General features: G+C 46.1%; 1 protein-coding gene and 1 long non-coding RNA gene across 2 annotated transcripts; one reads left to right on the top strand and one right to left on the bottom strand.

Annotated features, from left to right (window-relative positions):
• Positions 1 to 9,230: 9,230 nt before the first annotated feature.
• LOC114102548 (uncharacterized) lies at positions 9,231 to 13,077 on the bottom strand. The gene is made up of 2 exons (XR_003584527.3): positions 12,657 to 13,077; positions 9,231 to 9,495 (listed from the first exon to the last, which is right to left on the bottom strand). It is a non-coding gene; the product is annotated as an uncharacterized lncRNA (long non-coding RNA).
• Positions 10,897 to 26,232, top strand: LOC114102547 (zinc finger protein 14-like). The gene is made up of 4 exons (XM_071619796.1): positions 10,897 to 11,138; positions 22,012 to 22,138; positions 22,312 to 22,372; positions 23,055 to 26,232. The coding sequence occupies exons 1-4, from the start codon at positions 11,136 to 11,138 to the stop codon at positions 24,964 to 24,966; spliced, it is 2,103 nt and encodes a 700-aa protein (XP_071475897.1). The 5' UTR covers positions 10,897 to 11,135; the 3' UTR covers positions 24,967 to 26,232.
• The last annotated feature ends 803 nt before the right edge of the window (positions 26,233 to 27,035 follow it).

The raw sequence follows: 27,035 nt of genomic DNA, 5'->3' as shown, positions 1-27,035 counted from the left end.
ACAGAGAATCCAAGGGGACCAGGGAAGCAGCCCTAGAGAGGGGCCCACACACCAAGCCCAGGGAAACACTGAGCAAGAAGGACCACCAGAGGCTCAAATGAGGAGCCAGGCCAGGGAATGAAGAGCCAAGGCCTGGGGAAGGGGCCTCAGGTAATGGACAAGGGTGGGTAGGGAAGGCTGTGGATCCAGCAGGGTGCAGGCAGGATCCAATCCCCGAGCCACTGCCAGGTTTCAGGGTTCTGGAAACAGGATCAAGGGCTTGGGGAGAGCAAAGGGCCCATGCCAGGGGCAGGGCTCTGTTTCCTATAAGATGCATGGGCACAGATGAGAATCCAGGACCAGGGACTGGGCAAAGGTGGCTGGCAAGGGAAGGGGGCCAGGAGGTAGACAAGGGGAAGGCTCGATTTGAAGTCACAGTGGGTGTGGAGAGGGGCGAGAGCCAGTAACCAAGCAAGGAGTGCAGGCAAGGGACCGACCTGACCCAAGATGATAAGAGACACAAGAAGCAGGGGACTGCACAAGGGGAAAACAGGGAAGGGGAGGAAGGGGCAACGTGAGAATGAGGAGACAGCTGGCAGGTGGGCGGCACAAGGGGCACCAAGGACAGTGAGGTAGGTGGCACAAGAAAGGGGCCCCTGCATCCAACCCAACACAAAAAGATGCCACATGAAGCCATGCAACACTACCCCACACAATGAATGAATGCAGTCAGGGGCCTAGGTGAGGAGCCAGGCCTGAAGACTGACGTACAAAGGGTCATGGTTCAGGAGGGATAGGTTGGGGTAGGGGCAGCATGCAAGGGGAGAGGACAGGGGAGGGAAGGGAGGGGATCGAGCAGAGCAAGTTCTGCACAAGGCCCACGTCCACTGCCAGGTCTCAGTGTTCGGGCAGCCAAAGGGGCCCAGGCGAGGGGTTGAGCTCTGTTTCCCATAGGAATATTCAGGGTACAGAGGCCAGCCAATTCCACTCCTCTTCCCCAGGTAAGTAGATCCTCAGGGAGGCACCTGGACCAGAGCAGGTCTGGGGCGGGCAGGGAGAGGAGATAGGGGAGCTGGTGGTGCATAGGGAGAAAGGCTCAAGGCCCAGGTGCACAGATAGGTGTCAGGATTGGGGAGCAGGACCCAGGCTGAAGGAGGCCAAAGGGCCCAGGCAAGGGGCAGGGCTACTTATTCCTTAGGGATCCAGGAAGGTCAATAGGCCAGGTCCACTCACCTGGCGTGGGTGTGAATCCTGGGAAAGGGATCAGTAAAGGGGGCTTGGCAGGGACAGGAATGAAAGGAAGGCCAAAGAAGGGCACAGAGGGAAGGGCCAGAGGACGGGTGCTGGTGGTGTATGGCCTGGACCCCAATAAGGAGCCCAGGTTAGGGACCTAGAGTAGGGCCCATGCCAAGGGAGAACAGGGAAGGGTAGGGATGAGCAGGCAGGCGGCACTAGTGGACTGCAGTGCAGGAAGACCAGGGGGAGCAGGGAAGCAGCCCATGAAATGGGCCCACAGTCAATGCCCAGGCATACTCTGGGCAAGAAGGGCCAGCAGAGGCTCAAGCAGGAAACCAGGACCGGGAATGGAGAGGGAAGGGCTGGGGCTGGGGCAGGGGGCTCCAGACAGTGATACTTGCATGGGAAGGGAGGAGATCCAACAGCGGCAGTCAGGTACAGGCCAAGGGCCACTACCAGGTGTTAGGGTTCTGGGTGCAGGACCAAGTACCCAGAAAGAGCAAGGGACCCAGGCAAGAGGCAGGGCTCTGTTTCCCATAAGGCTCCCTGGCCCAGATTAGAATCCAGGGCCAGGGACCTGGCAAAGGAGGCCTGGAAAGGCAAGGGGGACAGGAGGAGGGTGACGGCAGCGCATGGTGGGGGATTCTGTTGGGTGCTCAGAGGGGTGAGACCCAGGACCCAAGCCAGCAGCCTAGGAAAGGGACCCACCCGACTGTTCATGGATGAGAGACCCAAAGAGAAGGCCAGAGGAATTCGTGAGAGGAAGGCAAGGAAGGGTTTGCATGAGGACAATAAGACAGAGAAAAGCACAAGGGGCACCTGGAGGCGCCTGCTGGGTGGCACAAGCAAGAGACCCCCAGATCTCTTGCTTGTGCCCAACACAAAGAGACTCCTGCTATGGTAAAGGACATGAGGAAAGGGGTCAGGGGTTCAGGCAAGCAGCGAGGCCCTGGGACTGGAGCATAACAGACCTAGGTTACGGAAGTCTGAGTTGGAGTTGGGGCAGCATGCAAGGCAAGGGGGCACTGGAGAGAAGGGAGAGGATTTCTCAGGGCTGGTTCAGAGCAAGTCACATGTTTACTGCCAGGCATCAAGGTTCAGGCAGTGAAGGGGACATAGGCGAGTGGCAGGGCTGTTTCCCACTGTGAGCATTCAGGACGCAGAGGCCAGTCAATTTCGCTCTTCTGCCCCAGGTGAGTAGATCCTCAGAGAGGGACCTGGACCAAAGGAGGGGCAAAAGCTGGCACTATGAGGTGATACCTGTGGTGTAGAGTTTGGGGTGGGGTCAGTGGGCAGCCAGGACTCATTTGAGCAGCCCAGGTTAGAAAGAAGCAGGGGGAGCAGAGGGTCAGGGAAGTGCCAGGATACCTCAGCATAAGGGTAACAGAGGGGGAGTCCCTTCTACCCAGAATACAGTGGTATATGAGCTCCCCCACCCACACCCAGCACAGGAGGGGCTGGTAAAAGGGGCCCGAAACCAAGGGACATGGACAGAGTCCTCGAAAAGGGCGGCCAGGGGCTCAAGCAAGGAGCTGGGCCAAGTAATGGAGAGCCAAGTGCTAGCACCTGGGCCTGGGTGAATGAAAAGGGACATGATTGTCTGTGGAGCTCTTATACCTCTGCAGCATGGGTATACCAGATTGGCTCCTCCAGGCAAAAGAACCCTCCACCTTGGTGTCCAGGCTAGCTTGAATTCTACCTCTGCCCATGTAGAGTGGAATTGCCCCTCCAGGCAAGAGAATCCTCCCACCTGGTTTTGTGGTGGTGGTGGTGGGGCTCCTATACAGCTGCAGCCAGGGTAACAGTGACTCACCCTTCAAGGCTGTGGAGACCCCTTTCACGTGGATGTCTTAGGGAATTCCTATACCTCCAATGGAGGGTGGTGGGGACTCGCTCCTCCAGGCGGGAGACCCCTCCCTCCTGGGTTTCTGTGGGAACTCCTATACCTCAGCAGGCAGGGTAGAGTGGACGCTACCCTCCAGGCAAGAGACACTTCCCAACTGGTTGTCGGAGGAGCTAGTACACTGCCCCAACCAAGGTGGATTGTACTCGCGCCAGCAGGTGGGAGACCCCACCAACCTGGGTGTCTGTCGCCCCTTCAGGTGAAGAAATCTCCCACCTGGGAGTTAGGAGACCTCCTATACTGCCACAGGGTTGCAGGGTCTCGCCCCTCCAGGCGAGAGACCCCTCCAACCATGGTTTGTACAGGGGGCTCCTATGCAGCTGCAGCCAAGGTAACAGGGACTCGCCCCTCTAGGCGGGAGACCCCTTTCACCTGGATGTCTGAGGGAATTCATATACCTCCACATGCAGGGTGGAGGGGAATCTCTCCTCAGGGCGGGAGACCTCTCCCTCCTGGGTGTCTGGGGGAACTCCGATACCTCCACAGGCAGGGTAGAGGGGACTCGCCCCTCCAGGCAGGAGATGCCTCCCAACTGGGTATCAGAGGAGCTAGTGTGCGGCTCCAACCACCAGGTTAGAGGGTTCTCGTGCCACCAGGCAGGAGACCCCTCCCACCTAGGCGTCTGGGGGATCTTGTATACCACCACAGCCAGGTTGGAGGTGACTCGCCTCTCCAGGTGAAGACTCCTCCCAACTGGGTTTCGAAGGGAGCTCATATACCATTGCAGCCAAGGTAGAGGGGACTCGCCCCTCCAGTCTGGAGATGCCTCCCAGGTGGGTGTCCTGGGAGCTCTTATATGGCACCAGCCAAAGTAGTGAGGACTCACCCCTCCAGGTGGGAGAACCCTCCCACTTGGCTGCTGGGGTGAGCTTGTATACCATCAAAGCCAGGGTCCAGGGGACTTGCCATTCCAGGCGGGAGACCCCTCCCACCTGGGTGTCTGAGGAAGCTTGTATACCTCTACAGCTAGGGTAGAGGGCATTTGCCCCTCCAGGCAGGATACACCTCCCACCTGGGTGTCAGGGGGCCATATTATACCACCATAGCCATGGTAGAGGGGACATGCCCATCCAGGGTAGAGTCCCCTTCCACCTGGGTGTCCAGGGGAGCTCCTATACTGCCACAAGAAGGTTAGGGGAAACTTGACCCTCCAGGCGGAAGAACCCGAACACCTGGGTGTAGGTGGGGGAGCTCATATACCACTGTATCCAGGGTAGTGGGGACTCGCCCCTCCAGCAAGGAGACCCCTCCTAACTGGGTGTCACCAGGAGCTTGTATAACACCTTAGCCAGGGTAGAGGGTTCTTGCCCCTCCAGGGTCGAGGGTTCTTGCCCCTCCGTAGGCAGGGGAGAGGGGAATCGCCCCTCCTTGTCACAGAACCCCTCCCACCTGGGAGTAGGGGGAGCTCCTACACCACTGCAGCCAGGGTAGAAGGAACACGCACCTCCAGGGAGGAGACCCCTCCCACCTGGGTGTCTCTGGGAACTCCTATACAGCAGCAGCCAGGGGAGAGCCAACTCGCCCCTCCAGGCGAGACACCCCTCCCATCTTGATTCTATGGTAAGCTTGAATTCTGCCTTAGTCAGGATAGAGGATACTTGCCCATCCAAGTGTGAGACCCCTCCAGCCTGGGTGTTGGAGCAGAGCAGGTATACAGATGCAGCCAGAGTAGCAGAGACTCACCTCTCCAGGAAGGAGACCACTTTCATCTGGATGTCAGGGGGAGCTCTTATCCTGCTGCAACCATTGTAGATGGGACTTGCCCCTCAAGGCAAGAGACCTCTCCCTCTTGGATGTGTGGGGGTGGAGCACCTATGTCTCCAAAGCCAGGGCACAGGGGACTTGCTCCTCCAGTCAAAGACACTTAAAACCTGGGTGTCAGTGGGAGCTCCTATACCACCACAGGCAGGGTCCAGGGGACTCTACATTCCAGGTGGGAGCCTCCTCCCAACTGGGAGTCAGGAGAGCCTATACTGCAGCAGCCAGGGTATAGAAGACTTGCTCTTCCAGGCGGGAGACCTCTTCCACCTGGTTGTCTCAGAGAGCTTGTATTCCACCTTAGCCAGGGTAGCAGGGACTTGCCCCTCCAGGCAGGAGACCCTCTTCACCTTGTTGTCATGGGGAGCTCTTATCTCACCAAAACCATTGTAGAGGGAACTTTCCCCTCACAGCAAGAGACCCCCCCTCACTGGGTGTGAGGGGGAGCTCCTATATCTCCAGAGCCAGGGTGGAGGGGACTTTCTCCTGGAAGCATGAGACCCCTCCCACCTGGGTGTCTGTGGGAGCTCTTATACCTCCACAGGCAGTGTCCAGGGGACTCTACCCTCCAGGTGGGAGATTCCTCTCACCTGGGTGTCAGCAGAGCTCCTATACTGCAGCAGCCAGGTTTGAGGGGACTCGCCCCTCCAGGCAGGAAACCCCTTCCACCTGGGTGTCTCAGGGAGCTTGTATACCACCTTAGCCAAGATAGAGGCCACTTACCCCTCTAGACAGGATATCCTTCCCGCTTGGGTATCAAGGGGAGCTCATATACTACTGCAGCCAGGGTAGAGGGTACTTGCCGCACCAGGCGAGAACCCCTCCAACCAGGGTGTCAGGGGGAGGTTGTATACTGCCCCATCCAGGGTAGAGGGGACTTGGCTCTCCAGGCAGAAGAACCCTCCCACCTTGGTGTCAAGGAAAGATAGTATACCACTGAAGCCAGGGTAGAGTGTACTCGCCCCTCTAGGCCGGTGACCCCTCCCACCTGGGTGTCAGAGGGAGCTCATATAAACTGCAGACAGGCAAGAGGGGAATTTGCCCTCCAGTTGGATTACCCCTCCCACCTGGGTGTGGGGGAGCTCATATGCTGCCACAGCCAGGATAGACAGAACTCTCCCCTCCAGACGGGGGACCCATCACACTTGGGTGTCTATGGGAGCTCATACACCACCAAAGCCAGGGTAGAGTGGACTCTCCACTTCAGGTGGGAGAACCCTTCCACCTTGATGCCCTAGTGAGCTTCTATACCATTGCAGGAAGGGTATAAGGGACTCTCCCCTCCAAGAGGGAGACTCCTCCCACCTCAGTTTCAGGGGAGCTCCAGTACCACAGCAGCCAGTATAGAGGGGAGTTGCCCCTTTACCCGGGAGAGCACTCCCACCTGGGTGTATGGGGGAACTGTATACCTCAGCAGCCAGGTTAGAGGTGACTCGACCCACTGGGTGAAAGAACCCTCCAACCTGGGTGTCAAATGCAGCTCACATACCCCAGCAGCCAGGGTAGAGGCAACACACTCCTCCAGGATGGAGACACCTCCCACTTGGGAATGGGGGTAACTCCTATACCGCCTCAGCAGGGTAGAGGGGACTGACCCCTCCAGGCCAAAGACCCCTCCCACATGGGTGTCTGGCGAGAGGGTGTTCATATACAGCTGCAGAGTGGGTAGCAGCAACTAACCGCTCCAGGCGGGAGATCCCTCCCTCCTGGGGGAAGGAGGGGGCATTTATACTTCTGCAGCCAAGGTTGAGGGGGTTTGCCCCTTCAGGTGGGAGACCCTCACACTTGAGTGGGGGAGAAGCTCATATACCTCTGCAGCCAGGGTAGTGGGGACTGGCCCCTCGAGGCAGGAGAACCCTCCCACCTGGGTTTATTGGGGAGCTTATATACCACCTCGGGGATTTGCCTGTCCATGTGAAGACCACTCCTACCTGTGTGTGTGTGGGGAGGGGGCGCTTATATAGCGTCTTAGTCAGGGTAGAGAATATTTGCCCCTCCAGGCATGAGACCCCTCCCACCTAGGTGTAGAGGGGATCTCCTATACCACTACAGCCAGGGTAGAAGACTAGCCATTTCAGGCGTGAGACCCCTTCCACCTGGGTTTCTGAGGGAGCTCCTATACAACCGCAAGCAGTGTAGAGGGGACTCTACCCACCAGGCAGGAGACTCCTCATACCTGCTTGTCATGGGAACTCATAAACTGCAGCAGCCAGGGTAGAGGGGGACTTGCCTCTCCTGGCAAGAGACCCCTCCCACCTGGGTGTCAGAGGCAGATCTTATACACCTGCAGTCAAGATAGAGGGGACTAGTAACTCCAGTCGGGAGACACCTCTCATATGGTTGTGGGAGGTGGAGCACGTATACCTCTGCAGCCAGGTTATTGGGGACTTACTGCTCCAGGCAGGAGACTCCTCCCACCTGGGTTTCTTGGGGAGCTTGTATACCACCTTGGCCAGGATAGAGGGAACTCGCCTGTATGTGTGGAAGACCACTCCCACCTGTGTGTAGGGGGGCACTAATATAGCGCCTTAGCCAGGGTAGAGAAGACTTGCCCCTCCAGGCATGAGACCTCTCCCACCTGGGTGTAGGGGGGAGTTCCTATACCACTGCAGCCAAGGTAGAGGTGACTCCCCACTCCAAGGGAGAAACCCATCCAACCTGGGTGTCAGGGAAAACTAGTATATCAGTGCAACCAGCATCAAAGGGACTTGCCATTCAGGTGGGAGAACCCTCCCATCTTGGTGGGTGGGGGAGCTTGTATAACACAGCAGACTGAGTAGAGGGGACTTGCCCCTCCAATCTGGAGACCCCTCCCACCTGGGTGCCTGGGAGAGTTGGTATACCCCCTCAGCCAGGGTAGAGGGGAGTCACCCCTTTATGCAGGAGACCCCTCCCACCTGGGTGTAAGGTGGAGCTTGTATACCACTGCATCCAGGGTAGAATGGAATCACCCCTTCCCCAGGCAGAATTTCCCTCCCATCTAGGTGTCAGGTGGAGCACATATACCCCAGCAGCCAGGGCAGAGGCAACTCGCCCCTCCAGTTGAGAGACCCCTCCCACCTGGGTTTTGGGGGAGCTCCTGTACCTCCGCAACCAGGGTAGAGGGGACTTGCACTTCCAGGCAGGAGACCCCTCCCACCTGCATGTTGGAGGGTGGGACTCATATACTGCCACAGCTAGGTTAGCAGGGACTCACCACGCCAGGGGGGACACCCCTCTTACCTGGGTGTTGGGGGAGCTTGCATATCTCCATAGCCAGGGAAGAGGGGACTTGCCCATCCGGTTGTAGACCCTTCCCACCTTGTTGTGGGGGGACCTGCTGGGTTCAGACCCAAAGGACTTGAAAGCATTGGGTCCAAAAGACACTTTCATATCCTGAGTTCACAGAAAACCTGATCCCCAGTATGACTGGGGACTAGGGAAAAATTATCTTAGTGGGGTGTGGGGGAGATAGGGCCAAAATGGGGGCAAAAGAGATGGTCTGAGTGGGGGACTTTGAAGGCCAAAGGATCTTAGAGAGTGTGGGGAATTTTCTTATTTTGGCTAAACTGTGTACATGATGTCATACAGGCTTGTAGAATTGTATTCTGTTCTGAGCCCTTTATTCTCAGGATTAGCAAATCACTAACTTTACTCAAATCCATCAGCATGCATCTGTCTATATATCTATCCATCTGTCTATGTACCAGCCATCCCTCCTTCCACCCATCTGCCCATTTTCTCTTCCATGCATCATGGATTTGTGTATTTACCCACCCATCTACCCATTCATCCAGCCATCCATTCAGACATACATACATCTTCCCATCAGTCCATGCATCCTCCCACCCATTCACCCATACTTCCATTCATCCAGGGGCAATTGGCCACTTCACCACATCCCCAGCCCTGTTTTGTATTTTATTTAGAGTCAAGATCTTAGCACCCTATTTTTTGCTGATGCTGGCTTGAAAAAGCAATCCTCCTGTCTCAGCCTCCTGAGATGCTGGGATTACAGTCCTGCACCACCATGCTTGTACTTCTTATTTCCTCATTGGTCTGAAAACAGGTTGGAGTCACCATCTGGGGTTATTTTCTCAGATCCATCACAGTTATGTTCCCACCCACCTTGTTTGAACCACAGTGAAAAGGGGGGCTGGGGATGTAGCTCAGTGCTAAAGTGCCCCCACCCTCAATTCAATCTCTACATGGGGGACAATAAAAGCACCTGGAATTCAATTCTCAGCTCTGGGCAGTTATGTGCCCATGTTTCCACACTTTTTACACAAGATCCCCCCTTGTCCATGGGCAATATTGTTAGGTAGAATGAATGTGAGACACTGTGCAGGATGTGAAAGACTTCACAAAGTCCAACTTAAGAGAAGAGAATAAAATTGTATTTACTTTCCATTATGGGAGTTAATATGACAGGCTGTATTGGCCCCAAGTGGCAAATTTTTATGTTTTATATGCGGGTTTTCTGGCAGAGCTGAGCAGGGTTATTATTTCTTTCTTGTTTAACTATCAGTTGAAACCCAGGAAGCTGAGAGCGCTGGGTCAGCTTCTGGGGGTACGTTGCTTCCTAGGCAGGATGCAGATGGGCTTGTGGCTTTTCCTGAAAATGTTGGTGCATCTGAAACCTTGACATGGAAAGGGTAGAAAAGAGGGGAACTTTATACTGAGAGAAAATAATGAGGTCAGTCTGTGCAATAGAATGACATATTTCAAGGGGCAAATGAGCTTGAGCTCACAGACATGTTATGAGACTACAGATGCCTAAAGCCTAACCTAATACAATTTTACATGTTATGATATTATTTGCATATCACCTATTGCAATAATAATACAATATTATTCTTTTACAATAAATACAAACTCCTACATACAATTTCCCCTATACATTCATGGCAATGATTTCCCATTCTAGAAAATCTCAAAGCCCTTGTCAGTACCTGAACACAGGGTAAGGACAGGGTTTCCTTGTCTCCCTGGTGTAGCTGCACTGGTAAAAGTTTCTTTCCTGCTTTCAATCAATGCCTTTTCTTTTTGCTTTTAGGGCAAACAGCTGACCAGACTTCTTGAATCAGCAGAGTCAGTCTGTACATAAGAATTGATAATAGTAGAATGTAGACTATCTACATTGAGCACAAGGCGCCCATTTTATTTCCACTGCACATTGCTGTTTTAGAGGGTTGGTTACCTCCCCCCACCCCACCCCTTTCTCTGCTGGGGATGGAACACTGAGCCACAGCTCCAACCCCAAATGTTTCCTTTTATAACTCAGGCTGCCTCCTCACAGATCAGAGGCCAGGAGGTAATGAGAATTACTAAAATAATTTTCAAATTGTTTCATTAGTAAATATTATACATATATATATATATATATATATATATATATATATGATATATATGATATCTTTAAAAGTGTTTCAACAATTTGGAGACAGTGTCTTTCTAATTTGCCTGAGGTTATATATATATATATATATACACACCCAGTGGGGCTTGACCTGGACCTCTGAGCTACATCCCCACCTTTTTCATTTTATTTTAAGAGAGGGTCTCTAGGGGCTGGGGTTGTACCTCAGTGGTAGAATGCCTGCCTCACACACATGAGGCACTGGGTTCGATCCTCAGCACCACATAAAAAGAAATAAATAAAGATTGCATCATCTACAACTTAAAAAAAAAAAAAAAAAAGAGAGAGAGGATCTCACTGTTTGCAGATGCTGACCTGATCTTGGGATCCTCCAGTCTTAGCCTCCCTGAGAAACTGTGCTTTGTTTTTGTGTTGAGGTTAAACCCAGGGCCTTGGCCATGCTCTGAAAGCACTCTATGGCTGAAGCCTAGCTCAGCGATAGTTGTCACCTCTGTACCAGAGGCTAAACCAAGGCTTCCCACCTGGATTAGTTCCAAGCACAGCTGAAAAGCTCCGCTTGAAAAGGGCTGGGGCTAAGAATCTGTCACTCTACCCAATTTCACCCAGTGATTGGATAATGTTATCTGTCATTCACGATGCAGAGGCGGGCCTGGAGGCCATCCATCCGGGACGCTGGGGGGAACTCTCCAATCAGTGCCCAGAGGGAGAGGAAGGGCGGGCTTCCGCAATCTCGCGGGCTTTTCTTCCTCAGCGACTCCGCTCCTCATCCTTCAAGCTGAGAGTTCTCTGCTCCAGGGACTCAGGTGACTTTGTGCAGCCTGTGTCCCCCCTCCTCTCCCCCCCTGTCTCGGGTTCCTGGAGGTTCCTCGGGAGGACGCCGGGTCACCACGGAAGACAAAAATGGTGAGTTTGAGACCAAGGCTGAAGGTACATGTCACCCGGCGCGCGGGTGAGCTGGGGAGCGCTGCGGGAGTCCCTGCTGGCGGGTGGCCCTGTCCCTTGGTCTCATGGGGTGAGCTGGGTTTTGGGTCTTTGAGGTGAGCTGCTGAACGTGGCAGAGTCCCCGCTGGAGGGTGGCCCTGGACCCTGTCCCCTGGTTCCCTGGGTTTGGAAGGGCGGCTCAGGTCCCTGGTGTCCTTTTTGCTCCCTACTGGTGGCCCGACCCACTCTTCCCAACGTGTAGGAAGCAGGGCCACAAATGCACCTTCCTTCTCCCAGTGGAGCTCCTCTGGAGGCTGCTGTAGGTCCTCCAAATTGCAGGCGCCTCCTGCCTTCTAAAACACCACCTTCCCTCCACCTCACAGCTTACCCAGACGTTCATTCTTCCCTCTGGGTTCAAATGGACACCGTCTGCTAATTGTCACTTTTCATCTAGTGAAATATTGGAAAGAATATTTCTTTTCTTTTAATTGGGTATCCAAACTCGGGGAGCTTTATCAGCCACATCCCCAGCCTCCACTTTTACTGAATTTTGAGATCTGCACCCACTTGTTGTGGAAGCTGGTCTCCAACTTGTGATTCTTACTGCTGTTTACCAGTGATGAGTCCTTGCTTCCCCAAATGCTGAAGTATAACACCAGAGAAGTACACGAAGGCAAATGTAGAGTGGAAAGTAGAAGGTTTTTTAAAGGACAGCAGAAAAGACTTCTCCACGTAGGAAGAAGGGGACCCAAAAGGTGGAATCCCTGTAAGGGGGAGGTCTTCCCTCTTTTATAGCTAAAGTCTTCTTTCCGCTTTCCCACACCTTGTTTCTCATCATGTTGCAGTGATAGAATGCAGGTGGGAAGATCCAAAAGGTAGGAGATAGGTGGGATGGAGGAGTAATCTGGGCAGGAAGGGCCTGGGGTGGCTTTTGGATTAGCACTTCCCTGTTTGCTGGGAGCTGTTTCATTAACTGTTCCTTAGAATGGATTCAGGCCTTGGGGACATTAACATTTCAATTGCTGCTCTGGTTTCCAGGACTCCATTCTCTATAATGGCCTCTGTTTTATACATCTTACACAATATTAGACCCAATTTGCCTAACTACCTATCTGTAAATCTGGCTTCTGCTTCAGCCTCCAAAGTTCCTGGGATTACAGGGGGCAAAACTGTGATTTATGCAGTCAAGGGGAGAAATAGAGAATGTCCACACACTTCTGTCCCTTTCAATGCTTTTTTCACTCAAATTACTCAATACAGTTTAACTGTATAGGTTCTTAATCAAGAAAACAACAATCCTTAATGTAGGCACTGCAATAGACATAATCAATTCACAACAAACAATTCTAGCTTAATTAATTCACAGCAAACAATTCTAGATTCATTCTCAGCACTGCAAAACACACTTAATCATGACAGGCTAATGACAGACATTCCCTCTGCATGCTAAGTTCAAAGGTCTTATGTTTTAGCCTTTGAGTCCCGCAGATGCACACTCACTCAGACCAAGGTGATCATGTCTAGAACCAAGGCAGGCTTTTCTTGGTGGAGCAGATGACCAGTTGAGGAGGAGGTTGTAGAGAGGAGTTGCAGCTCTCACCAAGGTCCAGAGGAGGCAGTAGAGTTTGAGAATGGTGAGGATCTCCCAGGGTCTCAGGAAAGATGCCAAGTGATGGGATGTCAGGTCCTCAGCAGGCTCTCCAGCTTATGTGCATCCTTGTTTCAGCTGGCTGAATTCCTGTTCATCAGCTCTATCATTTATACTAAATTTTGGGGCTTTTGATCACCCTTTCAATCCTTATCAGCTACCACCTTATTTCTCAGTGACATCATTTACCCTGGGGTCATCTCCACCCCGATTTTCTTGCCTTTCCTTCTTATCAGGCAAGGACAGCCTGCCAGAGGCTTCACTCTCTTTATCAGGGTGAGGGGAAGTAACTTGTTTGAGGCCTTACTGGAGGGATCTGTGGATGTGCCTGGTGAAACTGCAGGTCTTTTAAAATGAAGTTGCTTAGGCTCAGGCCTAAGGCCATTTTAACAAGGCCTGTGCCACTGTCCCTGATAAGAAGAACACTTTTGAAAGCATTTGTTTTCTATTTGTGAATATTATACTTGAGGGGAAAGAATAATCACTTAATAATTCCCTGTGTTTGGTCAAAATAATTACTTTAAAAGGAAAAAGGCATTTGTTTATAGAACCTAGGGATATTGAATCTTGGGTTATGTACCAACCCCCCCTGCCCCACTTTGACATAAATTATTTATTTACTTAAATTTGTTTTTATTAGTTATACATGGCATTATAATGCATTTTGACACAGCACACATAAATAGAGTGTAACTGCTCCTTTTTCTGGTTGTACTTGATGTGGATTCACACCAGTCCTGTAGTCATATATGCACATAGGATAATAGTGTTTAATTCATTCTTCTGTTCTTCATCCCCAGCTCATTAAATTTGATTTTCAGATGGGGTCTGGCTATGTTGCCCAGCCTGGCCTGTAAGTCCTCACCCTCCTGCTTCAGTTTCTCAAGCTGTTGACATTAAAGGCATTGGCAATCCCAGCTATGGAAAATAGTTCATTTTGATCCAAATATTAATGACCATATTCAGGAACGTGGATTCAAGTGACCCTAAATTATGTATGTGTCCCACCCTGAAAGACAAGGATTGAACCCAGGGGCACTTAATCACTGAACCACAATCAGTCCTTTTTAAGCTGTATTTTGAGACATGATCTCACCAAGTTCCTTATGGCCTCACTAAGTTGCTGAGGCTCACTTTGAATTTTGCAATCCTTCTACCATATAGTCTCAAGCTACTGGGGTTACACTTGTGTGACACTGTGCCTGGCCTACAAGAACTTTTATAAAAGAAACTGTATCACTACATATGCAATTGCATTGGTAGGATCATCAGATTGGTGGGCTACAGAAAAAGAAAGAAAGGAAGGAAGAAAAAAGAAATTTCTTCTGTCTGTTGTTATTATATTCTTACTTTGGTAGATCGTGGGGACTAGATGTCTGGTAAGGGTAGTGATATATTCTGAGAAATTTAATAGTTTTGAGAATTGTGGTCTGATACAGAAATTAAGATAATTGGCTATTAAAGGGCTTAAGATAGCCCAAGATAATTTTTGCTCTCCATACAGAACCCTGCCTTTTCACCCTCATGGTGGTCTGGTTAGCCAAGTCAAGTACTCTGAAGGTTCTTTGATGTAGATGCAACTGTATAGAGAACTTGAGTTCACAGCTGTAAATATCTTGTGCTTCTCCTTTTATCTTCCTTAGGTGTAGACACCATGTCAGATTTTTTGGGCAGAGGTTCCCTTTGGACGCCTCACAGGGTCCCATGTCCTCAGCCACTATTCTCTCCTGGAGCTGCCACAAGGTGCCCACAGCCTCTCTGCAGGGTGAACAGAATTTCAGGCCCTGGGTCAGCTCCTCCTAGAGGACAGCCTGAGGTGTGGGGTGCAGCCTCTCAGGGAAGCTGCTGGGGGCCCTGGGCTGAGGAATCTCCTGGAACAGGCCTCCTCTAGACAGCTACTTCCTTGGGACTTTTTTTCCTAAGCTCTGTTCCCATTCCTTGGAGACAGGTGGACAGTCAGCCTGTGGATGCTGGTGCTGAGGGGCCAGGTCACCAGTGATTCCTGCCCTTTTAGTCTCACAGTGTGAAGGAGCGAAACCTCTCCCAGAGCATAAGGAACACCCATGTCAATGCAGAGCTGTGCAAACCTGAAAAGCCTCATAGACTGGAGTCATGGTCTAGGTCCCTGGGAGGGTGATCTTAGAGGCTTTCAGGAAGCAAGACAGGAGGGGTCATGTTCCAGATGTCAGGGACCTTCCCTGCCCCTTGAGCCTGACACATGTGTGCTTCCTCAGCACCAAAGCTTTCTGTGTATCACTTTGAAATGATCTGCTCACTTTTTTGAGGCCTAGGTTTATTTTTTTCAGAGCCAAATGGGATAGACTATTATTAAATAGGCAAGAAAAAAAGTGGATTTTAAAAAGTCTAGTTACATTTCCATTGTTAAAAAATTACAGCCAGGTACACTGGTGCACACCTGTGATCCTTGCTGTTCCAGAGGCTGAGGTAGGAGGATTGCAAACTTGAGGACAGCTTAGCAACTTAGCCAGGCCTTATGTCTGGGGATGTGACTTATCAATAAAGTTCCTCTGCGTTTAATCTCTGATCCCAAACCAAAGAAAAAGAACAGAACAGAAAAACAAACAAACAAACAAAAACATCTAATTTACCTTTTGCTATCCCTGAGTATGCATAGACAATATGTGAGATTTGATCTTGTCTTTTCAATGATTTCCAATTGAAATCCATGTCCTAGACTCCAGAATGCCACTTAAGATACAGAGCAACTCTGTCTACCATTATTGCTGCAGAAAATGAATCCATTTCTACAAAAATTGTGGTGGATAAATGTATGAATTTGATTTTATGTAAATTAGTTACAGTTGTTGACAAGCTGATGAATTTGACAGGGGATGACAGTTTGTTGTTGCCCTTGTTGTCTGGACTTGGCAGGTTCATGTTAGCTGTGTGGTTTTTGGTATCAGGAATTGAACCCAGAGGTGCTTAGCCACTGAGCCACATCCCTAGCCCCTTTTAGATTCTTCCTTTTGAGTCCGGGTCTTGCTACATCACCTTGGGCCTCTGAACCCTGAACCACTGGGTTTACAGATGTGCACCATCACACCCATCTTCATAAGAAGTTTTAAGGACAATTTTGGCAATACCTAAAATACCCAACTGTGATCATTTAATCACTGAATAATTTATCAGTGAAATAATAAATGACACCTGTTTTCTGAAAAGGAGAGATATATATGTCTAAGTAAGGTTACTGATCCTCTCACAAGCACTCCCACCATGTCACCTGATTCCTGTTCCCTCCTAATTACCTCCTCCTAGGGCCACCCATTTGGGAGCTAGCCTTTTAGCTAATGAAACTTGGGAGTAATATAAATGCTCTCTCTACTCTCTCTGTCCTGTACAATATTTTCACTGGTCTTAGATACAGTGTACTATTTTCATTTTAGATATAGTTTTTCTTAGGTTCACCCAAAAAAACACAATAATCCATGCCCTTAATTTCACATAATTTACTGAAATGCTCTTTGTTTTTTCAAAGAGTGTAGATTATGGGAAAGTTCAGTCTCCTTTGTAAGAAAGTATGTTGTCTTTTCATTGATTTTTGTTGCCTTTCGTTGTGTATCTTTTGTATTATAATCTTTTTTATCACTCATTACATATATTTTCAGGTTTTTTTTTTTCTTCTTGTGTGTGTGTGTGTGTGTGTGTGTGTGTGTACATGGACTGTTGGGGATTGAACCGAGGGCTATCAAGCTCTTACTACTGAGCTACGCTCCACCCCAAGAAAATTAGTATTGTAGACTGTTGTTTACTTATTTGCTTATGTATTGAGTGCTGGGATTGAAGCCAGGGACTTGCTCATGCTTATGTTGTCCTCAAAAAATGAATTTCAATGCATGAACAGCATTTTGGAGGTGGGCAGGTGTTTTACTGGGGAATAAACCTACAGTCACTTGACCACTGAGCACATCTTCAGCCCTTCCTATTTATTTTGTACCTATTTATTTTATTTTGTATAGTTGTAGATGGGCAGGATACCTTATTTTGTTAATTTTTCTGTGGTGCTAAGGATCATACCCAGTGCCTCATACGTGCTAGCAAGTGCTCTGCCACTCAGCTACAATGCCAGTCCCCCCATTTATAGTTGATGAAGGCCAAGAATCACAAAATTTCTGGGTGTCTTGCTAAATTCCTGAGAGAGCCTCCAACTTGCTGTTTCCCTGCCTTGACCTCCCTAGTGGCTAAAATGACAGGTGCACACCACCACACCAGCAGTTGGAATGACTTTTGAAGACTTATCATCCAATTTCTTTCCAGATGGAAATAGTATTGAAAATCAGTTTCTTTGCTTTTTCCATAGTTTTGAAATTTGTAACTATGACTCTTCTTCTTTGCTTTATTTTTTGCATTATTATTTGGGAAAGGTATTCATTATGTAATATTGTTTCTTATGTTTATATTTGTTAAAGTTTATGGCATGGTAGTTCATTCACTTCCTTATTAAATCAATTTTGTTTTTCAGAGCAATTTTAAGCTTACATAGTTTGTTAGTCAGTGTTCTCTAGAGGAACAGCATCAAGAGGAAGTATGATTATAAAAGGGGGCTTATTAGATTGGCCTACTTGACCTGAAGCTGGATGTCCACAGTGGCAGTCTGCAGCTGGAGAGCTTGAGAAGTAGTAGCTGCAGAGTCCAAGAGGCTGAAGCCTCAGAACAAGAGGGATCAATGGTGCTGCCCTAATTCAGACCAAAGGTTCTGGAACTTCCTGGAGAATCACTGGCACAGTCCACTTTGGGAGAGTGAAGAAGGCAGAGTCTGATATCCTCAGGCCATTGCAGCAGCCATTGGAGAAGAAAGGGGCTTACTCTGCTGCTACTTCCTTCTTCTTCCAACTTTTGTTCCACCCAAGACACTGTCCTATTGGATGGTGCTGCCTATACCTAAGGAGGTTCTCCAGTTTGGTTTGCTATCCCATATGCCAATCATTTGTAGACACACCCTCATGGACACACACAGAGGCCTCTTAATCACAGGTATCTCTTAATCCAATGGGGTTGACAATTCAAATGAGCCATTACACATATTATCAAACACCATTTCTCCACATTTTGCATTGATTTTGGATGCTTGTTAGTTACTGAATCAGTGTCCTACATTTTATTAAGAGAGTGGATGAAGCAACACCTTATCCTCAGCTGAAATCCATCCTTTATCTTGGGGTTCCTCCTCTGTGTGGTGTGTTTTGTGTGTCACATACTCTACATAATAATATCATACAGAAGAGTTTCAGTGCATCAATAATGTTGTCTTTTCCAGAATGTTCTTGACTTGGAATCTTACTGAACTTGGCCTTTCAGACTGGCTTCTCTCACTTACCAGTCTGTATTTAAGGGTGCTGTGTCTTTCCAGGCTGCAGACCTCATTTTCTGGGTGATGTTCTTTGGTGTGGTTAAACTGCAGCTTGTCCATTCAGCATTGAAAGGTGCATCTTCCTTGCTTCTAGCTTTGGGCAGTTCTGGATATGGCTGCTGTAGTCACTGCTGAGAAGTTTTCTGTGCAAAATTTTCACCTCATTTGCATAGACACCTGGGAGTGTGGTGAATTAATTGTAGAGAGCACCATGTTTATTTTGTAAGAGTGTGACTGTCTTCCAGAAAGAGTGTTCTTCTCTCCATTCACATGAGCAAGGGAAGGGTTCTTGCTGATTCATGTTTTCACTGTCTTTTGGAGCTTTTGGTGTTTGGCATTTCACCACTCCAGTGAGTATCTGGTGGCACCTCATTGTTCATTTTGAAGTTTCCTAATTATATGCTGGTGAATATCTTCTCACACATGTATTAACTGTGCCTATTTATTGAATGAGTGTCTTTCTAAATCTTTTTCCCACTTTCGAGTTGGTTGCTTATTTTTTTACTGAGTATTGTTCATGTATGTTGAATACCAACCAAGTGTCACTATGTTTTTTGACAACATTTTGTCCAGTTCTCCAGCATGTCTTCTCATTCTCTCAAGTGCATCTTTTGAAAAACGCAAACTTCATTTTGATCAAGTTCTATTTACAAGTTTTTCACTCACAGATCATGTGTTTGATGTTGCATATGAAGCTGTCATGCCAGCCCAGATTTCTCTGTAAGTACTTCTTTGTTATTTTAGTGAAGTTTGAAATTTTTCATTAGGTACTACAATGTATAGGCAATTTTTTGGTGCCGACAAGTGAACCCTGGGCCTCCTATGTGCCAAGCAGGTGCTTTGCTAGAGCTGCAGCCCCAGCTGTGTGTCCTACTTTGAGACTGAGGCTCCACTGGGAGCTCTGTGACATCTGTGAAATGAGAATGTTTTGTTTTTCTATATGTTAATTAATGTCCAGGTGCTTTGGCAACATTGTCCAAAAGAGTATATTTTCCATTGATTTTCCTTTGCTCCTTTGTCAAAGATCAGTGGAATATTTCTATACTGTGCCAAAAACCACTGTGTCTTAATGATTGTAGATTTTTAGTAGTTGTTAACCCCAGGTAGTGTTCATCCTGTGAATTGAGTGTTCATTACTGTGTTGGTTGTTCTGGATCTTTTGTTACTGAAAACATAACTTAAAAGATTTTTTATTGGGATTATATTGAATCCATGAATGAAATTGGTAAGAATTGATGGTAACACTGATGCGTCCCATCTGTGAACATAAAGTATCTCCATATATTTTCCTTGTCTCTGATATTTTTATTAGAGTTTAGCAGTTTTTGTCATACAGATTTTTGTTAGATTTATATATTTCTCTTTTATTAGTGGTGTGTGTTTGTTTTTCTTTTTATTTTGGTGCTGGGTGTTGGACTCAGGGCTGCTCTACCATTGAGGTACATTCCCAAAACTTTTAATTTTTTGTTTAGAAACAGAGTCTTGCTAAATTTCCCAGGGTGGACTCAAAGCTGGGATCATCCTGCCTCGGCTCCCTGATTGGCAAGGACCACAGTCATGGCCTCCATGCCCAGCTTCATATTTATTATTTAGCTTTTTGTTGTGATGGATAATGTTAATTGGTTTTTCAATTCTGAATCGGCCTTGCATGTGTGCTGTGTTCCTGGGCCCTGCAGAGGCCCATGTGAGTGGATCTGGGCCACTGGGCTTGACTTTCCACAGTAGTATGCTGGTCCCTGGATAATGTTAACTGAGTTTTAAATTTGGAATCAGTCTTACATAGCTGTAATAATTTCCTCTTGGCTGTGGTTATAATTCTTTTATTTATTTTTGGATTCAATAAAGTATTGCTTGATGAGGAATTTTGCATTCATGATCATGAGAGTCTTTCATAGTTTTCTATTTAATACTTTACGTAATTAATTTTAATAATATGGTAAAATATGCCATATAAAGAATTAGAATGTGGGCTGGGGTTGTTGCTCAGTGGTAGAGAACTTGCCTATCATATACGAGGTCCTGGGTTCAATCCTCAGCACCACATAAATAAATAGGATAAAGCTATTGTGTTCAACTACAACTAAAAAAAATATAAAACTAAAGAATTAGGAGGTTTTAACTCAATTTCTGTTGTCTGGAAATAACAGTAGAAAATTGGTGGCAGGTCTTAAGTGTGTCATGGAATCCTGTTTGAGATGTCTTGCCTTTCTTTTTTGGGGGTGTGTGGGTAGTAATTATATATATTTTTTTTAAATTTTTGAAATATGTTTTAGTCTTTCACAGTTAAAGGTATAATAAACGATATTTGTCTGCAGAATAGATGGATGAAGTACCCTTTGCCACTTAGGTTTCAGTTTGCCTGGACCATCATTGTGATCTGTCTCCAAGACACCTGCTATCACTCATACTTTTTCCATGCTACAAAGAACAGCCCACTAAGGGCTTTTTTTTTTGGCTCCTACCAACCTCTGTTGAATACTGTCCTGCTTCAAATGTCATGTATCTTAAGTCCTTGAGCATGGTTCTTTGTGAGTGGCAGGGTCATGTTCTGGTAGGTGGTCCTTTTGGCTGTTCCACACTGTGCAGAAATCATAGCCTTCTTAGAGACCCACGTGGAGTGGCCTGTTTCACAAGCAGTCAGCATGGGATAGTTCAGGATTCTGTGCTGCAAACCTGCTGCTTTAACAAACTCTGGAAGTGCTTGTGCCTGAGGTTTCCTTGCACCAGCTGTGCTACAGGAAGGAGGAATCTCTTTGATGACAGACCATCATTGTACATGTGGCCTATCTTTATCAAAATGTCCTTGAGCAGAATGGTGGTGTGTGTCTCATGACTGACTGTACATTATCTGAGTGAGACATCTGCTGTTCAGAAGAGTTTGACAATCATTGGACATTCATGTTTGCCATGAGGTTTGGGAAAGGATTTTCTGCTGTATGTTAAGAAAACCATTTTTCAAACCGATATTATTTTGAAGGCTGTTGTTTGGACAAGGTGACATCTTGGGGTCATCGAGTTTTCAGGGACACATGCCGTTTTTCCACACACCCCATTCTGCTTTGACATTAACCACCAGAAATTATTTTATTGTTGTCTTAACCAATGTGCTTGATTACTAATTGGGTAAATTTGTTCGGGAGTAAAGCACCTGCAAACTTATAGTTGTCCTCAGTGTAATCACCCAAGTTGAGCTCAGTCCCCAGTGAACACATTGTGACAATCTGTGTGGAAGATTGTCTAACTGTTGTCTATGAGGGAAACTCTTTAGTGACTCCATACTCTGAGGGTGTGAGTTGGGGCTGATTCTAGGCACTTCTTTAAGGATGGAACAATTGACTTTCAGAAGGAAACAGGAGATCAGTAAATACCATGTTATCTATATTAACTGTGTAGGCTCAATGAGCCACTGTGGTTGGCAGGATCTCTCAAATGCTGAGTTTTGTGATCCCAGCAATTTCCTACTCAGTCAGCTTTCTTTTCTAAGGGTAAGTAATATGGAGAGTGCTAATATTAGCTCTCTACTGCACAGGATGTTGGTAAGAAGGTGATAGAGATACAATCAACAAATAAGATAAGGGTGACTCGGGAGCCCCTCTTACTTCCTGTGAACTCACCACAGGAAGGGTGTACAACACTCTAGTATTTACCTTGTGTGTGGCCCAATTCTACTGTTGGAGTGACTGTGAAGTATTAAATGCACTGAAGATTTCAATGACCAAATCATGGAATTAATCGGGAGGCCAGGGAATCATGTGAACATCATGCATGTTGAGTATAGATTTCTCATGCTGTCAAATCTCTCCTGGCCTCCACTACACATTTGTGAGATATTTTAGATCTCAGTGACCTTTGAGGATGTGGCTGTGAACTTCATGCAGGAGGAGTGGGCTTTGCTGGATGCTTCCCAGAAGAACCTTTACCGAGATGTGATGCTGGAAGTCCTCAGAAACCTGGCATCTATAGGTAATAATTTGTGTATTTATTTAATTAGAGAATTTGTGTTAATTTTTTTTTATTCATGTAGAACATGGAAAGACAATCAGTTGGTGAATTATTGTAGCATAAAATGCACCTAGGATTTGAAAAATCATTTCTAGCTCTTAAAAAATTTTAAATGATGTGGTTTGGCATTTTAGGAAACAAATGTGATGAGAAGAACTTTGAAGATCAGATCAAACATTCTGGAAGCAATGTAAGGTAATTGTACTCACAAGAGGAATCCTTGAGGGAATCTGAGAATGCCATATAATTTTTAAAACGAATGCAAGAAATTTGCACAACTTTAAATGTATTTATTCTTATAAGATTTTTTTACCAGAAATATATACTTCACTGGGACTGGGGTTGTGGCTCAGTGGTAGAGAGCTTGCCTAGCATGCTTGAGGCACTGGGTTCTCTTCTCAGCACCACATTTAAATCAATAAAGTCTATTGACAACTGAAATAAATTATATAATTTAACTGTAAAAGATATTCAGTCTTTTCAAAGTGCTTGACTTGCAGAAAGTATTATGAAATTTCATATGTGATTATCACTATTTGGATAATAACCATAGGCAAGCTGTGTTGCAAAGCATTGTTTCCTCTCAATCTCTTTGTTCTGGCAATTTGAACAAGTTTGAAAAACCTAGGCTTTACCTCATGTTGGTAGTAACGTTAGCCTAGGACCTTAAATAAATACAACATGAATTAATCAAGTATTAATAATGTGCTGGTCGTTCTTCAAAGAAGTCATATGCTAAACTTCAAAGGCAAAGAACAGTGTGGGGAAACTTTCAATGAGATTCCAATTCTTAAGCAAAGAAAAATTTTAATAGAGTAAATTCATGTGACTGTATTATGTGTGACAAAGACTTCATATGCCCTTCATTCCTTCATAGGCAGATCACATCTCACTATGGACACGAACACTACAAGCATGAAGAATGTGAAGAGAAGCCATGTGAATTGAAACAATACAGGAAATCTCTGGTTTCTCTCAAAAATGTTCACACACAAATGTTAACACAAACTGGAGAAGGACCCTATGAAAATACAGTATGTGGGAAAGTCATCAGTTGTTCCAATGACATTCAAAGGCATGAAGATTCTCATACTGGGTGGCAACCTGATGAATGTCAACAATGTGATGAAGTCTCTTCTCCCACAGGTGTTCAAAGACACACAAGAACCCATAGTGGAGGTAAACATTTTCAATGTGAGGTATGTGGGAAAGCCTTTCATTCCCCCACTTTATATAGAAAACATGAAAGAACTCATTCTGGAGAGAAATCCCATGAATGTAAAGAAGGTGGTAAAACCTTGGTTTCACCCACAAGTCTTCACAGTCTCGTGATCACGCACACTGGGAAAGTACTTTTTAAATGTAACGTATGTGGGAAAGACTTTGCTTACCGAAGTTTATTTAGAATACATCAGAGGAAACATACTAGAGAGAAACCCTATGAATGTCAACAATGTGGAAAAGCCTACACTACTTCATCTTACCTTCAGATACATGAACAAATCCATACTGGAGAGAATCCCAATGAATGCCAACAATGTGGAAAAGTCTTCACTACTTCTTTTTCCCTTCACAGACATGAACGAACACATACTGGAGAGAAGCCCTATGAATGTAAGCAGTGTGGCAAAGCCTTTGCTCAGTCCTCTAACCTTCACTCACATGAAAAAACTCATACAGGAGAGAAGCCCTATGCATGTCAACAATGTGGGAAAGCCTTCAGTACTTCTTCCTACCTTCAGATACATGAGCGGACTCATACTGGGGAGAAGCCCTATGAATGTAAGCAGTGTGGCAAAGCTTTTACTCAGTCTTCTAGCCTTCACTCACATAAAAAAACTCATATGAAAAAGAAACCCTATGAATGTCAACAATGTGGGAAAGCCTTCACTACTTTGTCTTACCTTCAGATACATGAACAAATCCATACTGGAGAGAAGCCCAATGAATGTCAACAATGTGGAAAAGTCTTCACTACTTCTTTTTCCCTCCACAGACATGAACGGACTCATAGAGGAGAGAAGCCCTATCAATGTCAACAATGTGGAAAAGTCTACACTACTGCCTTTTACCTTCACATACATGAACAAACGCATTCTGGAGTGAAGTCCTATGAGTGTAAGCAGTGTGGAAAAGCCTTTGCTAGATTTTCTCAGCTTCACAAACATGAACAAACTCATACTGGAGGGAAGCCCTATGAATGTAAACAGTGTGGAAAAGCCTTTGCTGAATCTTCTCAACTTCACAAACATCAACGAACTCATACTGGGGAGAAGCCTTATGAATGTCAACAATGTGGAAAAGCCTTTGCTAAATCCAGTCACCTTAAGAGACATGGAAGAACACATACTGGAGAGAAGCCCTATGAATGTAAGCAGTGTGGCAAAGCCTTTGCTCAATCCCATCATCTTCACAGACATGAAAAAAAGCATACTGGAGAGAAGCCTTATGAATATCAACAATGTGGAGAACGCCTTGACACATCCAGTGAACCTCACATACATGGAAGAATTCATGCAGAAGAGAAACCTAATGAATACCAACAATGTGGAAAAATCTTCATTTCTTCCTTTTTCCTTCACAGACATGAAGGGACTCACACTCAAGAGAAACCCTATGAATGTAAGCAGTGTGGCATAGCTTTCACTCAGTCCTCTCATCTTTGCTCACATGAACGAACTCACACTGGAGAGAAGCCCTATGAATGTCAACAATGGGGAAAAGCCTTTGTTATATCCCATCAGCTTCACTTACATGAACAAACTCAAATTGCAAAGAAATTGTGCTGATGAAAACAATTGACAAAAGTCTTCTGTTATCACTGTTCTCATCAACATGTTGGAAGTTTACTGGAGAAAATTTTTTTTAAATGTGAAATGTGGTGAATCAATATTTCTTGTCACCTTCAAACACAAAAAAAGGGCTCACTCTGCTGAATACTGTACTGGGGATTGTACTGGAGTTTTGGTCTGGTGGCACTCTACCCCTGAGACACATCCTCATTCTTTTTTATATTTTTAATTTTGAGACAGGGAATTGCTGAGTTCCTTAGGGTCTACCTAAAATGCTGAGGCTGGCCTCAAACTTGTGATCCTTCAGCCTCAGCCTCCCAAGTCTCTGGGATTAAAGGCATACATCACCACAACTGTTTAAATGTGAAAAAATATGGCAAATCATTACATTTTCCCTGTTGTCTTCAAAGCCATTTCACTCACTGGAAAACAAACACTCTGAATGGGGGCGATTTGCTACACTTTATCAGCTTCATGTTCCAGACCTATTTTTCTTCTCTTTTATGAAAATACTCATGGAGAGAAGCCCTGTGAAGTGAAAAATGTGGGAAATCTTTTAGTTTTTGCAGTTTATTCTGAGTACTAGAAAGATTCTTTTGGAAAGATTCCTGCCAAAATGAATAAATCCTATGCAAGTAAGAAATACAAAGGGTTCAGATGTTTTAGTTTTGTTCAGTTGTATTAAAAAAAAAAAAAGAAAGAAAAGAAAGAAAGAAAGAAAAAAACAAACTTTAGAAAATCCTGTGGAGGGCTGGGGATGTGGCTCAAGTGGTAGCGCACTCACCTAGCATGCGTGCAACCCGGGTTCGATCCTCAGCACCACATACAAACAAAGATGTTGTGTCCACCGAAAACTAAAAAATAAATATTAAAAAAAAAAAAAAAAAAAAAAAAGAAAATCCTGTGGATAAGCAATGTTGGGCAGTACTTAATTTTGACAGTTTTATTCAAAGACATAAAAGGATTTACATTTGGGAAAACCCGTTTGCTTGCTATTTATCTATTTATTTATTGATTCATTCATTTATTTTAGATAAAGAAATCGAAGCAGAATGCATTACAACTCTTATTACACATATATACCAGAATTATTCATATCTGTGTATATAAAGAATTTTGACACCCATTTCATGTCCTTATACATGTACTTTGTATAATGATGTCCATCACATTCCACCATCCTTGCTAATCCCCTGTCCCCTCCTTTTCCCTCTCCCCCCGCCCTATCTAGAATTCATCTAATCCTTCCATGCTCCCCCTCTCTACCCCACTATGAGTCAGCTTCCTTATATCAGAAAACATTCAGCATTTGTTTTTTGGGGATTGACTAACTTCACTTATCATTATCTTCTCCAATGTCATCTATTTACTTGCAGATGCCATGATTTTATTCTCTTTTATTGCTGCATAAAATTCCATTGTGTATATATGCCACTTTTTTTTTTTTTTTTTTTTTTTTTTTATCCATTCATCCACTGAAGGGCATCTAGGTTGGCTCCACAGTTTAGCTATTGTGAATTGTGCTGCTATAAACATTGATGTGGCTGTGTCCCTGTAGTATGGTGTTTTTAAGTCCTTTGGGTATAGTCCGAGGAGAGGGGTTGCTGGGTCAAATGGTGGTTTAATTCTCAGATTTCCAAGGAATCTTCACACTGCTTTCCAAATTGGCTGCACCAGTTTGCAGTCCCACCAGTAATGTATGAGTGTGCCTTTTTCCCCGCATCCTCACCAACACTTATTGCTGTTTGTCTTCATAATAGCTGTCATTCTGACTGGAGTGAGATGATATATTAGAGAAGTTTTGATTTGCCTTTCTCTGATTGTTAGAGATGATAAGCATTTCTTTCATATATTTGTTGATTGATTGTATATCCTCTTCTGAGAACTGTCTGTTCAGGTCCTTGGCCCATTTGTTGATTGGGTTGTTTGTTTGTTTGTTTATTTATTTATTTATTTATTTATTTATTTATTTTTGGTGCTTAGCTTTTTGAGTTCTTTATATACAATAGAGATTAGTGCTCTGTCTGATGTGTGAGGGGTAAAAGTTTGCTCCCAGGGTGTAGGCT

Source organism: Marmota flaviventris, chromosome 12, assembly GCF_047511675.1.
Source record: "Marmota flaviventris isolate mMarFla1 chromosome 12, mMarFla1.hap1, whole genome shotgun sequence".
In the NCBI taxonomy this organism is placed as follows: Eukaryota; Metazoa; Chordata; class Mammalia; order Rodentia; family Sciuridae; genus Marmota; species Marmota flaviventris.
The sequence above is the reverse complement of the archived record's forward strand: the minus strand, read 5'-3'. Positions and strand labels throughout refer to the sequence as shown.

Excerpts from the sequence above, each read along its gene's own strand:
- LOC114102547 (XM_071619796.1), top strand. Across the intron at positions 22,139-22,311 it reads CAGAAACCTGGCATCTATAG|GAAACAAATGTGATGAGAAG; the intron begins GTAATAATTTGT and ends TTGGCATTTTAG. Across the intron at positions 22,373-23,054 it reads CATTCTGGAAGCAATGTAAG|GCAGATCACATCTCACTATG; the intron begins GTAATTGTACTC and ends ATTCCTTCATAG.